Here is a 13088-nt window from a genome sequence, read left to right on the forward strand (position 1 = left end):
AAAGACAAGCGTCTGGCTTACCTGCTGCAGCAGACGGACGAGTACGTTGCCAACCTCACGGAGCTGGTGCGCGCCCACAAAGCTGCTCAGGCCCTAAAGGAGAAGAAGAAGAAGAAGAAAAAGAAGGTAAACTTTTCGACACACTTCTGTATTCAACATTTTTTTTTCTCATCATTTTTTGTGTGAACTGTTTCACCTTCAGAAGCCAGAGTCTGCAGAAAGTGGTGCTGCTTCTTTAGGACCCGATGGAGAGGTGAGTTTGTAATGTCAGCCGTCGTGACTTCTTACCTTCCTGTGAAGCGTTTGACGGCCATGTTTGTTCTTTCTCTGCCGTCAGCCGTTGGACGAGACCAGTCAGATGAGCGACCTGCCGGTCAAAGTCATCCACGTGGACAGCGGAAAGATTTTGACTGGAGTTGAAGCGCCCAAGGCCGGCCAGCTGGAAGCCTGGCTAGAAATGAACCCAGGGTATCCGTCACTGCAAAAACCCTTTTTCTGTTGTCTTTATTGTATCACAGATTTACTCTAAAACTCTCGTCTGCTGCAGATACGAAGTAGCACCGCGTTCAGACAGTGAAGACAGCGGCTCAGATGATGATGACGATGAAGAGGTGCGTAAATTTTGCACGTATAGGGGTGGGTAATGTATGGATTTAGTCTCTGTTGATGCCATAATGGTGCTTCAAACATGATTAAAGGGGCAAAGCCTGTCCCTTCTAATGGGTCCGTTTTATAATAGAAACGCTCAAAATGCCGTACCGATCTAGACCGCTCAGTGGAAACGAGGCATAGAAATAGGGGCGCATCACAAGCTAGAGCTCTAAGACTAAATGTTTTGGGGGTGGGGTTTGTCAGGACGATGAGGAGGAAAAACCCTCTACAGCCCCAGCAGAGGAGAAGAAGAAGATTCCAGACCCCGACAGCGAAGACGTGTCAGAAGTGGACGTCCGGCACATCATCGAGTAAACTCATCACGTGACGTGGATTTTTTTTCAGCGTTTTTGTTTTCTTGTATGCTAATGCGTCTCTCTGTCATCAGTAACGCCAAGCAGGATGTAGACGATGAATACGGCAACGCAAGTTTCCAACGCGGCCTGCAGTCGTACTACGCTGTAGCTCACGCCGTCACAGAAAAGGTGGATAAGCAGTCCTCCCTGCTGGTCAACGGGCAGCTCAAGCAATACCAGGTACCCCTCAGAACGGACGGGTGTGATCTTTGTGAAGAAGCGTCGCCCTCACAAACCAACTTGTGCTGCTCAGATTAAAGGTCTGGAGTGGCTGGTGTCACTTTACAACAACAACCTGAACGGCATCCTGGCTGATGAGATGGGTCTGGGGAAAACCATTCAGACCATCGCCCTCATCACTTACCTCATGGAGTACAAGCGCATCAACGGACCCTTCCTCATCATCGTTCCTCTCTCGTGAGTTCAGACTCCTCCTCCTTTCTGCTGCTTTAGCTGCCAATCGTGACCATCTAACCTGTGTGCTTTCAGAACTTTGTCAAACTGGGTGTACGAGTTTGATAAGTGGGCTCCGTCTGTGGTGAAGGTCTCATACAAGGCAAGTTGGAGATGAAAGATTTGTGTGTTTTTCTTTACGTAGACATTTGTAGAGTAATTAAAGGCGTTCTCTTCCAGGGCTCTCCAGTCGCTCGCCGTGCTTTTGTTCCCATCTTGCGCAGCGGCAAATTCAACGTGCTGCTAACCACCTACGAGTACATCATCAAGGACAAACAAGTGCTAGCTAAGGTAACAGATGGCTTTATCTGTTGTTTATGCCCATATGAGTAGGGCTGGGTATTGACTATCGATTTGATTCACAAGAGTCTGGATCGAGTAGATTCTATTTTTTTCAATTCTTTCAACCCTTAAATTTAATTTAGAATTTACACATGTATAGACATTTGTTTAGAAATACATTAATAATCTACTATCTGTTTTGAATATATTGATATTAATCTGATCCAGTTCACATACTGTAAATGTATCAGTAAAATAATGAGATTGTTAATATCATCCAGTGTTACATGGATTCTCTAAAGGAGAAGTTCTAACTAAAATGTTCAGAGCATTGACATTGTAAACATTGTTCTGCTTCTCCTGGAGGACGGTTCAGTTTGACCACTAGGTGGCGATTGCGCTATAACATTACATACTACTCTAGAAAAGGAATGTGTAAGGAAAAAAACGTTTTTTAGACCAAAAAAGGTTACTTTAAAACAAAATTTCCTTAAAAGACTTTGGAAAATTCCTGCCTGTGAGTTTGTAAAGATGTTCATTTAGTCAGTAATGTATGTTTAGGTTGACTGAGCGTTAGCATTAGCCATTCAATGGGAAATCCCATTAAACATTAGCATCTAGCGGACTTTAGCTTTATATGCTAAATTGATCTCTATTTCATGAATCGATTATCAATCTATTGAGCTTAGATTGATTCATTGATTTTATGAACTCAGCCCTACATTTAATGTTTTCTAACATGAACTTTTGGTCACAGATCCGTTGGAAGTACATGATTGTGGACGAAGGTCATCGCATGAAGAACCACCACTGTAAGCTGACGCAGGTGCTTAACACGCACTACTTAGCGCCCCGGCGTTTGCTGCTCACGGGCACGCCGCTGCAGAACAAACTCCCCGAGCTGTGGGCGCTGCTCAACTTCCTGCTGCCCACCATCTTCAAGAGCTGCAGCACCTTCGAGCAGTGGTTCAACGCCCCCTTCGCCATGACGGGGGAGAAGGTGCGTTCGAGGCACTGCAGAGATGATTTTATTCAAGAAATAAACCCAGATGAGGAACTAGTTTCTCCTAAAATCCTTTTGTTTTTTTACTGCAGGTTGATCTGAATGAAGAGGAGACCATCCTGATTATCCGCCGTTTACACAAAGTGCTGCGACCGTTCTTGCTGCGCAGACTCAAGAAGGAGGTGGAGGCGCAGCTGCCGGAGAAGGTGAGCCCAAATAATCCTGACTTTGATGGAAGATGCTTTTTAAGAAATTCACCTATGGATTTGTTTGAGTATATTTATTATATTTAAATTGTCCAGCAGCTCGCCTTTGTAGCAGTTTCAAATATTTTTCAGTGTTTGGCAATTGACTTTTTTTTTAAACTGCATATTTTGTTCTCCATCCAGCCCTTGTCAATTATCCTCCTCTATTCTATTTCTCCTGTACAGAATGTACATTTTGCTACATTTACATAAATCTTCAATTAGGTTCAGTAGGTCTGCACGATATGAGAAAAATATGCAATATCTGTGTTTGAAACTGCGATAATGGTATGACTTGCAATAAATGGACAAATAGCAAAAAATAAAATAAATAAATAATATATTTCCATCTCACTGTGATGGTTTTATTTAAATAATTTTTAGATTTCTGCAGGTTTTCGTTTGTACGTTTGTTTGGAGAACTTTGTCTGTCCTGAATTCATAGTATCTCCAAATAACCAACATTAAGGGTGTAACAGATCACAAAACTCACAGTTTGGATCATGTAAAGGTTTTACAGTCACAATTTTTTGGATCAGTAAAAAAAGGGGAAAAAAATAAAACTAATTAGATTAAAGAAAAAATATATATTTTTGAAACATTTTACTTAAAAAAAAAACCTGTATAAAGTACTTCAAAATACAAACACATATATTACATCAAAAATACCACGTAGAAGGCGGGCATCTGTGCATGAAAGGGCTCCAGTAATTGGTCAGTGACATGACGAGCTCCATACCATTGGTTTAATGTATAACGCCATCAAAATCCTCCTATTTCCAGTTTTCACAAATCCAATAAAGCTTTCACAAATCAGAAACTGTATGTAAAATGTATTCTTTACTATCTAAACATAGTTTAATCCAAGTTTGAGCTGTCTAGGTGCAGCAGTTTCTGAACAGGACCTGTTCTTAGGTGGTCCAAGGTGATAAATACAGTGGAATGTTCCTTTGGTGCTCTCGTGAATCGGAAGCTAACTTCAGCGTCGTATGCTGCTCCTAGTTTGACACTAAGGTCACATGATGTGTCAGCTGACTCCTCGCACCATTCCGGTCTGATTTGTGGTCATTTTTTTAGATTTTACCCTGAAACATCAACTAAAGACGAGGTTTTCTGCAGGGTTTGTGTCCAAATCGTTGATCAAATCCTTCCTCTGTGAGGTTTGGGTCAAAGGTCATCTCACTGCAAAACATCCAGAATGCCTTCATCTTTGAATGATTTTACATGTCATGATTTATGAAACAGATAAGCAACGGTCAGATTTCCTCTCAGTCAGTCCTGAATGAGTCTTCTGTCGCTGCAGGTGGAGTATGTGATCAAGTGCGACATGTCGGCGCTGCAGCGAGTTCTGTACAGACACATGCAGGCGAAGGGGGTCCTGCTCACAGACGGCTCCGAAAAAGACAAGAAGGTACGAAGAGGGCGCCGATGGTGCTCACTTAAGTTTAGGATCTTTAATTATGTTTTTAAAAGTGTGTTTTATTCTGACCCATTTCAGGGTAAGGGAGGTACCAAGACCCTGATGAACACCATCATGCAGCTGAGAAAGATTTGCAATCATCCCTTCATGTTCCAGCACATCGAGGTGAGAACCGCATCGCGCGGCGCCGTCCAACTCTAAACGAAGACGCATTTTGACATTTCGTCGTGTTTGCAGGAATCGTTTTCGGAGCATTTAGGTTATTCTGGAGGAATCGTGACCGGGTGAGTGGAACAAACATTTCTGAGTTTTTTGTTCATTTTACAATCTTCTTCACGACTCTGTTTTCTTTCTGCTCAGGCCCGACCTCTACCGGGCTTCTGGGAAATTTGAGCTGCTAGATCGGATTCTGCCCAAGCTGAGAGCCACAAACCACAAAGTGCTGCTGTTCTGTCAAATGACCACCCTCATGACCATCATGGAGGACTACTTCGCCTACCGCAGCTTCAAGTATCTGCGTCTGGATGGTGAGATGCTCAGAAACACACAACTGCTGCTTTTTAGAAGCTATGAAGTTCAGTAATAGAGTTTTTGTCTTTGTAGGAACGACCAAAGCTGAGGACCGAGGCATGCTGCTGAAGACGTTCAACGACCCGGCCTCGGAGTACTTCATCTTCCTGCTCAGTACCAGAGCCGGAGGTCTGGGTCTGAACCTGCAGTCTGCCGACACTGTGATCATTTTTGACAGCGACTGGAACCCCCACCAGGTAATTAGGAATTACCCGAAAGAGGCAAATAGGAATCAGAGATCGCAAGTCACAAAGTAAAAAAAAAAATATGTGATGGATGGATACATTTGAATTTTACAGTCCTGTCATAGAACAAGTTAAAAACATTTCTGTTTTTTCTACAGATCCTACATTGAAATAGAAATGACCTCAGAGCAGAGATCTGCAACCTGCCTCAAAAGAGCCACATGTGGTCCCCCCCATTGTGGCTTTGGTTAAAATAAAATGTTTTAATATTTTTTCAACTCATTCGCAAACAGTTGAAGGGCAGTATTAACTAATTAAAGAGGATCTTAACAACAGTAGCCGTAATTCTCCATCAATCCTCTGTAGTTTATCGATATCATACCGACACATTTGACTTCATTTTGAGCTTCATTTATTACAGAAAATCAGTTTATCGTCAGTAAACACAACCAGGATTACAGATACTTTAATTTATAATCCACTGGATTATAAAGCAGATTTTCTATTTTGAACAAATTCAAGGATTTAAAGGGTAGGGGTCACTTCATTAGCTCTGATATGGTTTTTGTTGGTTATATTTATGAATTTGGGGCTGAAGTTCAGCAGAAATAGTAAAAAGATTTTAATTATTGATGACTTTAAACTACTGCCGAGGGGGCCAAAATCCAAAACACACTTTAGGTCGCGGGCCGAACAAGATAAACATTTATTGAACACTCTAAAGCTACATTTTTAAAACTTTAAAACCGTAACTTTTTTATCATAATTGTGAACTAGATATATAGCATTACCTGTGAAAACGCTGAAGTTGAAATTATACAAGTTAGAAATGAGCACAAGATAACATCGGGCCATTAATAACAATAAAAAAATGATCTGCAGGGACAGATATAATTACCCAGAGGGCCGGATCTGGCCCCCGGAGATTTGACTTTGACACGTGTTCTGCATTTGCTGCATTGACATGATCCTATAGTGTAGGATGCCTTTTATTTTGAATGGAAGTCATTCAAAGCATTTTAAAAAAAAATTAAAAAGGTATTTTCTCTTCATGTTTATTTTTTTATTTATGCAAAAAAACCACAATAGTTTATTTAAATGTATCATGTCAGGAGCCAAAACATTAATATAAATCAGTATCTTATTTTTCTAAAGGTTGATTGAAGACTTTTTAGCTCCTACTGGGTTTTGGTTGGCGAGAAATCGACCCGTATGGCTCTTTAAGGGTTGGAGGTTGCAGACCCCTGCCTTAGAAGAACAAAGAGGGACAAATTTACATTAAGACTTTGTTTCATGGATAATAACTGGTCAAACCTCTGAGCTTTTATTTTTGAGACCTTAACTGCTGCTGTAAATCAGAAAAAGTCTAAATTAGTTTCCCTTGAGAATCAGAAAAAGCTGCTCGGCTTTGGTTTGATATACTGCAGTCATAAAACAGATTAGTTCAGGGGGTTCTCTTCACATAACACCCACATTTAAATAGTAATTTTGTTTCACTAAAGTCTATTGACTCTTAAGTCAGTTGTTGGGCATGGAGACGGTGGTATGATGATTTAGGGTCTGTAAATCAAAAATGGAATCACAAGTGAATCTTTTTGTTTTTCTCAATAATTGCATCAGAATTGGGTTAGAATAAAACAAATAGGTTAGAATGAAGAATTTTGACTCCAGTATTTACCCAGATTCCTCGTGAATTTCTCGTCTTTCCAGGACTTGCAGGCTCAGGACCGAGCTCATCGCATCGGTCAGCAGAACGAGGTGCGTGTTCTGCGGCTCTGCACCGTCAACAGCGTGGAGGAGAAGATCCTCGCAGCGGCCAAGTACAAACTGAACGTGGACCAGAAGGTCATCCAGGCCGGCATGTTCGACCAGAAGTCCTCGGGCTATGAGCGGCGGGCGTTCCTGCAGGCCATCCTGGAGCACGAAGAGCAGGACGAGGTGAGCCCGTCCTCCCACACCTCTGCCTCCCCGGTTTCTGTCAGCAGACTTCTCTTATTGCATCTTCCTGTGTGCAGGAGGAAGACGAGGTGCCCGATGATGAAACCGTGAACCAGATGATTGCCAGGAGTGAGGAGGAGTTTGAACAGTTCATGGTTAGTCCCGTTTTTGCATCACTTCCACAAATAAACGTTTTGGGATTTACGATCCGACTCTCGACGTCTCTGCAGCGCATGGACCTGGACAGGCGCCGCGAAGAAGCTCGCAACCCCAAGAGGAAACCTCGTCTGATGGAGGAGGACGACCTCCCCAACTGGATCTTAAAGGACGACGCCGAGGTGGAGAGGCTAACCTGCGAAGAGGAGGAGGAGAAGATGTTCGGCAGGGGGTCCCGCCAGCGGAAGGAGGTGGACTACAGCGACTCGCTCACGGAGAAGCAATGGCTGAAGGTGCGGAGCATTCCAGCTGCCGAAGGTCCGATCCATCCACAGTCGCATGAGTTCAGTCGTCTGTTTGTGCAGGCCATCGAGGAAGGTAATCTGGAGGACATAGAGGAGGAAGTGCGCCACAAGAAGACCACCAGGAAGCGGAGGAGGGACCGGGACCACGACGGCGGGTCCTCCTCGCTGGGCTCCAGCAGCCGTGGGCGCGACAAGGATGAGGAGGTGAAGAAGGCCAAGAAACGAGGCCGTCCGCCTGCAGAGAAGCTCTCCCCCAATCCGCAGTCCCTCACCAAGAAGATGAAGAAGATCGTCGACGCCGTCATCAAGTACAAGGACAGGTGAGTCCACTGAAGCTAATCCTCCAAAACACCATCCATTAGGAGATTATAAAACCTTATTTTTGAGCAAACCTCATGAAAACATTAAAAATATGAAATAAAAAACCTGAATTTATTTACTTCACCTTACAGATGTCGACCTCTTGTTTATGTTCTAGCAGCTTCCTGTCTTTTTTTGTGCCTTTCCCTCCCAAAAATATGTTATAAATGTTTGCATTTTACAAAACCTTACATTGCAGTAAACAGATGTTTTGCGTGTTCCACACAATTTTGATCAGTGGGTCTTAAAGCTTCACAAGTCCTGCTTAGAACTAGCTTTAAACATTCACTTTATTTTGCAGTAACTTTTACAGAATCAGTTTGCTTAAAGGGTTAGTAATGGGGTTGTAGGTCATTTTCGGTGTTAACTGTATTTCGCCTTATATTTACCATTTCCAAATGTTTTGCTGTGTTTTGAGCAAGAAATATTGAAATAAAACGGCGTTTTTGAGGCCAAATTTGGCAAACCTGTCTCTTCCGGGTAAAGAGCTCCGTTTTGGTCACGTGGTGCGTGTGACGTCACCAGAGTCAATATAGCAAGATGGCTTCTCCTTTGCGTGTCGGAGCTAGCGATAGCGGCGATATTTCCAGGTCCACAATTCTGTCTTCAGACTCAGATTGTGGAAACATTTGTTCTAAAAGTGACGCTGATTCAGAGGCGCCGGGTGTTTGTGGTTTGAGGACTGTAAAGCTCCATCAATTTGAGCCGGCAGCGCGGAAAGTAAGAGCTCACAATCTGGCAATGACACTGACAGTGACGCTGAGAATGCCGATGAAAACGAAAGCTGTCAGTTTATCAGAGCCATGCTCGAAGCTGGAAGACGTGGAGCATCTCGTGAAGCTTTATTTACAGATCGGAACCTTTTGGCGACTCTAAATCAAATCATCAATGACGCTGACTATCAGGGTCGGTAATGCAGAGTTTCATATGCAAAATAAAGAGCGTAGAGACATGTTTGCAGGACCGTCCGCCACTTTATTATTATTTATTTATTCACTTATTTAATCACTTTATTCACATACCCGGAAGCTCTTTCACCACCTTACTTGCACATGCCCAGAAACCCAGTAAACATTTCTCCGTACGAGCCGTTCTCCACATGAATCGTCCCGTTTCAACACACAACAACAACATGGGATGACGACAGTCTGTCACGTTAGCTAAGTACACTGAAAATTCCGAAAACGATTCCTCTTCAGATGAAAGCATCACACAGAAATGAATGAGATCTGATCTTTCACGGAGGAAGAAATGACTGGTGGACCGCTGCGACTGTCGATGGTTTCATCAACGGATCTGCAGAGATCCTGCAAGCCACCATCAATGATTAATAAACTTCAAATCAAACAAAGAAACTTCCAAACATGTGCAATGTTTTAAACATTCAGTTTACCTGTTGAAATCAGAAGCTTTTCACAGTTTAGTCGGTCTGGTTCTGCTCAGTGTTCATTCACAATAGGCTTATTTCAATTGTAAATCTCGTAAATGTGTGACTTTAAAAATCATAATTTTATTTTATTTATTTATTTTTTGTTGGTGGCCCTAATACTCCGTCAGACCATAACACCGATGTTTATAGAATTCAACCTTGCCGCAGCGCACACACATACATGTATCTGCAGACACCCTGGGTCCGCCTGCATTCTGCTGCTGGTGCTGTCTCACCCACATGACGTCAACGCGTCACGTGACCCAAATCGAGCCGTTTCTGAAGCAGGGCGAATTGCGAGTGTGATTTGTTGTTGATTTTGTCAAATTTTACAAAAACCTGCATTTGTCAACTGTAATTATTTGTTATTTTTGATACATTAGAACATATGGAATATATCTGGATACTTATTTTAGCTTTGTCCCAGGGCATTACTAACACTTTAAGTGGAGAGAGAGCGTGTTGTTCAGTTCAGAAAGTAGCTGTTCACTCTTTAAACTTCAGGAACAAATATTTATCTTGTGCTGAAACCTCTGGTTTCCTCTTCGATCATCATCCAGAGCTGTTGCTGCTCGTAAAGAAATAAATGACGGTTTTTGCTGCTGCATCCATGCATGCGACCTCAAAACCCCCCTCTGATGAAAATCATGTTTTTAGAGTTTTTAACATGTCTGTGTGGCATTTTTCTTAAAAAAAGAGAACAAATTTGATTAGAAATCATTTTGTTTTGCATTTCCGAGTATTTCTCCTTTTAAATCAATCAAACTGTCTTGGACAGACTCTGTTTGAATGAATGATCTTCTTTCCATCAACAGCTCTGCTGCACATGCACTAAACCCTCATCTGTTCCTAGTGTCTAGTTCAGGTTCTGGAGAAGAGAAGATGGTATCTTCACATTTTATCAAGAACTCTGAGAAACCAATGGTTGAATGTATTGATCACAGCAACGTCAATAAACATTGGAGAATTAGCTAAAAGAGTCTTTGGTGAACTGGAAGGAGAAAGAATCAGGATTTTGGAGGAAGTTCTGTCCATGAAGATCTTCACTTCCTCGTCCAACTGACATCCGGATCAGAACCATACGGCTGAACGTTACCCAGATTGATGGACATTTTTATGCAGCAGTGATGAAGATTTACACTATCGAGACACAGAGCTGTTATAAATATATAGAGGCTTCAGATCAACATGAAAAATGGCTTTTTAAGACATTTAGGTTGTGGGATTTTGGTCAAAAACTTCATAATCATAATTGAAACACTACTGGGAATGTTTTTGTTTTTTAAATTGTCATAGGGGGACTTTAAGGACATCAGATACGAGAGTTTTGACAAAAAGACGAAAGCCTTTTTAAAATATTTTTTTGTCTAAAGTGAAATACCCGTCACTCTCTGAGTGGAGACTTTGTTACGTTTATCTCTTGTCACTACAAAATGGTTTGAGGTCTGTCATTTGAATCTTTTCTCATTGTTGTTTTGATGAATCTTTTCTGCAGTAACGGCCGACAGCTGAGCGAGGTTTTCATCCAGCTTCCTTCTCGTAAAGAGCTGCCAGAATATTACGAGCTCATCCGCAAACCTGTCGACTTCAGAAAGATCAAGGTAACCCCGCCCCCTTTTCCTGTTTTCCTATTTGTGTTCTTTATTCTGACGGACGACTCGTCCAATCAGGAGAGGATCCGCAGCCACAAATACCGCAGCCTGAACGACCTGGAGAAGGATGTGATGCTGCTCTGCCAGAACGCTCAGACCTTTAACCTGGAGGGCTCGTTGGTAAGCCCCGCCCCCCCAGGAGAAGCACAGAACTCCTTCTGAAGCTCACCGAGTCTGTCTTACAGATCTACGAGGACTCCATCGTTCTCCAGTCAGTCTTCACCAGTGTGAGGCAGAAGATTGAGAAGGAGGACGAAAGCGAGGGCGAGGAGAGCGAAGAGGAGGAGGAGGATGTCGATGAAGGCTCCGAGTCTGAATGTAAGCGCTCTGAAGGTTTCCGAGGAGTCGGCAGGAGGAACGTGTTCTGATTTTGCCGTCCTCCTGCAGCGCGATCGGTGAAGGTGAAGATCAAACTGAGCCGGAAGGAGAAGGGGGACAGGGGAGGAAAAGGCCAGAAGCGGAGGGGCCGCGGCTCCCGGGCCAAACCGGTGGTCAGCGACGATGACAGCGAGGAGGAGCAGGAGGAGGTGAGCTGGGTTTGAGCGCGGCGGCGTGTCGGCAGGCTGCGCAGTAGGGCTGGGGATCGGTTATAATATCCAGAAACGATTAAATTCAGTTTTTTCTGATTCTTCAATTCAATTTTGAGTTTGCAAATTTATACACACTTGTTTAGAAATAAATTAAAAATCTACTATTTAATCTGAATATATTTATAATAATCTGATACAGTTCACTGTAAAATGTATTATTAAAATAATGAGATTGTTAATATCATCCAGTGTTACATAGATTCTCTAAAGCAGAAGTTCTAACAAACATGTTCAGATCATTAACATTGTAAACATTGTTCTGCTTCTCCTGGAGGACGTTAAGTTTGGCCACTAGGTCTATAGAAGTGCGCTTTATTCAAGAAGAAGACATCAGTGTGAGGGAAAAAAAATGAAGTTTTAGACCACAAATGGTTACTTTAACAATTAATTTCCTTAAAAGAGTTTGGGAAATGAATGCCTGTAAGTAAATAAAGATGTTCATTTAGTCAGCAATGTATGTATTTGGTCAACCGAACGTTAGCATTAGCTGTCCAATGGGAAATTCTATTGAACGTTAGCATCAAGCTAGCGGACTTTAGCTAAATCGGTTTATATATCTTGTGAATCGATTATTGATCTATTAAGCTTAAATCGATTCAGGTCGATTGATCGATTTATTCAACCCACCCTACCGCGCAGTAATGCTGTTTGTTGTGTTTGCAGGAACGCTCGGCCAGCGGCAGCGACGACGATTGAAGCCACTCAACCAGCAGTCCACGGAGCCTTTGACTGCACTTTTATACGTTTTACTTAGAATCAGCAGTCAGTCCGTCAGTCAGCCTAGTTTTACCTAGAAAAGTTGATTTTTAGTGAAACTCTTGCATTACACAATTTATTAAAAAACTATGAACCATCCACTTCATATTTAAATCATTTCCTGTCATGATTAGTCGTGTGTCTCTTTGCCTTTTTTGTGTTTTCTCCCGTAGATGAAACATCAACGGAGCCTGAATTATTATTAACTGATGGTGGGCCTTTGAAACATGTTTTTAAGTGAGGCGAAGCATTTGTATGAACGAGGAGACCCTTTCCTGAGTCTGTGGAAATGCACCCGTCCTCGCTATTCTGTGTTTAATTTAAGACTACAAGCGGGATGACGGTACATCCCACCCTGCAGCCCCTCCCTCTCAGGTCACGTGTGTAATAAACGGGAGGGAGGGTGAGGACCATTTTCTCCTGTCAGTGTCACTGGACTCCAAAACGTTACAATAAAATCATCTCATGAATAAAGTGAAGACGTCTGTGTTTTTGCTTCAGGCAGAGGATCTAAAGGTCATCCATGTCCACAAGAATTCAGCTTTAAGTTTGCATCCAATAGAAAACGTCTAAGCAAAACCAATTTAAAGGGTAACCAAACCATAAATCAACTTCTTTTGTCTGTTGACCTCTATAACTGAGGCTTTAAAAGTGCTGTTTGTTAGTCATTGTCAAATTTTTTGACAATTTAAAATAAATTTGTTTAATTCCTGAAAAGTCAAAAACCGTCTGTCTTA

The 13088-nt window shown here is 42.4% G+C and overlaps 1 protein-coding gene across 1 annotated transcript in view; it reads left to right on the forward strand.

The window, feature by feature from the left end:
• The window catches only part of smarca4a (SWI/SNF related, matrix associated, actin dependent regulator of chromatin, subfamily a, member 4a), a 20661-nt gene extending 7833 nt beyond the window's left edge, over nucleotides 1-12828 (forward strand). Inside the window, exons 11-35 of the mRNA XM_024271734.2 lie at nucleotides 1-126; nucleotides 203-253; nucleotides 338-468; nucleotides 548-611; nucleotides 856-962; nucleotides 1040-1187; nucleotides 1261-1424; nucleotides 1497-1563; nucleotides 1641-1751; nucleotides 2500-2742; nucleotides 2838-2951; nucleotides 4294-4401; nucleotides 4489-4575; nucleotides 4648-4694; nucleotides 4771-4937; nucleotides 5014-5177; nucleotides 6876-7103; nucleotides 7181-7258; nucleotides 7334-7552; nucleotides 7625-7884; nucleotides 10849-10954; nucleotides 11024-11125; nucleotides 11191-11323; nucleotides 11393-11532; nucleotides 12259-12828. Of these exons, the coding sequence (XP_024127502.1) occupies nucleotides 1-126; nucleotides 203-253; nucleotides 338-468; nucleotides 548-611; nucleotides 856-962; nucleotides 1040-1187; nucleotides 1261-1424; nucleotides 1497-1563; nucleotides 1641-1751; nucleotides 2500-2742; nucleotides 2838-2951; nucleotides 4294-4401; nucleotides 4489-4575; nucleotides 4648-4694; nucleotides 4771-4937; nucleotides 5014-5177; nucleotides 6876-7103; nucleotides 7181-7258; nucleotides 7334-7552; nucleotides 7625-7884; nucleotides 10849-10954; nucleotides 11024-11125; nucleotides 11191-11323; nucleotides 11393-11532; nucleotides 12259-12291 (3198 nt within the window). The 3' untranslated portion in view covers nucleotides 12292-12828. The remainder of the gene's footprint in view (nucleotides 127-202; nucleotides 254-337; nucleotides 469-547; nucleotides 612-855; nucleotides 963-1039; nucleotides 1188-1260; nucleotides 1425-1496; nucleotides 1564-1640; nucleotides 1752-2499; nucleotides 2743-2837; nucleotides 2952-4293; nucleotides 4402-4488; nucleotides 4576-4647; nucleotides 4695-4770; nucleotides 4938-5013; nucleotides 5178-6875; nucleotides 7104-7180; nucleotides 7259-7333; nucleotides 7553-7624; nucleotides 7885-10848; nucleotides 10955-11023; nucleotides 11126-11190; nucleotides 11324-11392; nucleotides 11533-12258) is intronic.
• Nucleotides 12829-13088: the final 260 nt, after the last annotated feature.

This window comes from Oryzias melastigma, linkage group LG8 (genome assembly GCF_002922805.2).
Source record: "Oryzias melastigma strain HK-1 linkage group LG8, ASM292280v2, whole genome shotgun sequence".
NCBI classification, from domain to species: Eukaryota; Metazoa; Chordata; class Actinopteri; order Beloniformes; family Adrianichthyidae; genus Oryzias; species Oryzias melastigma.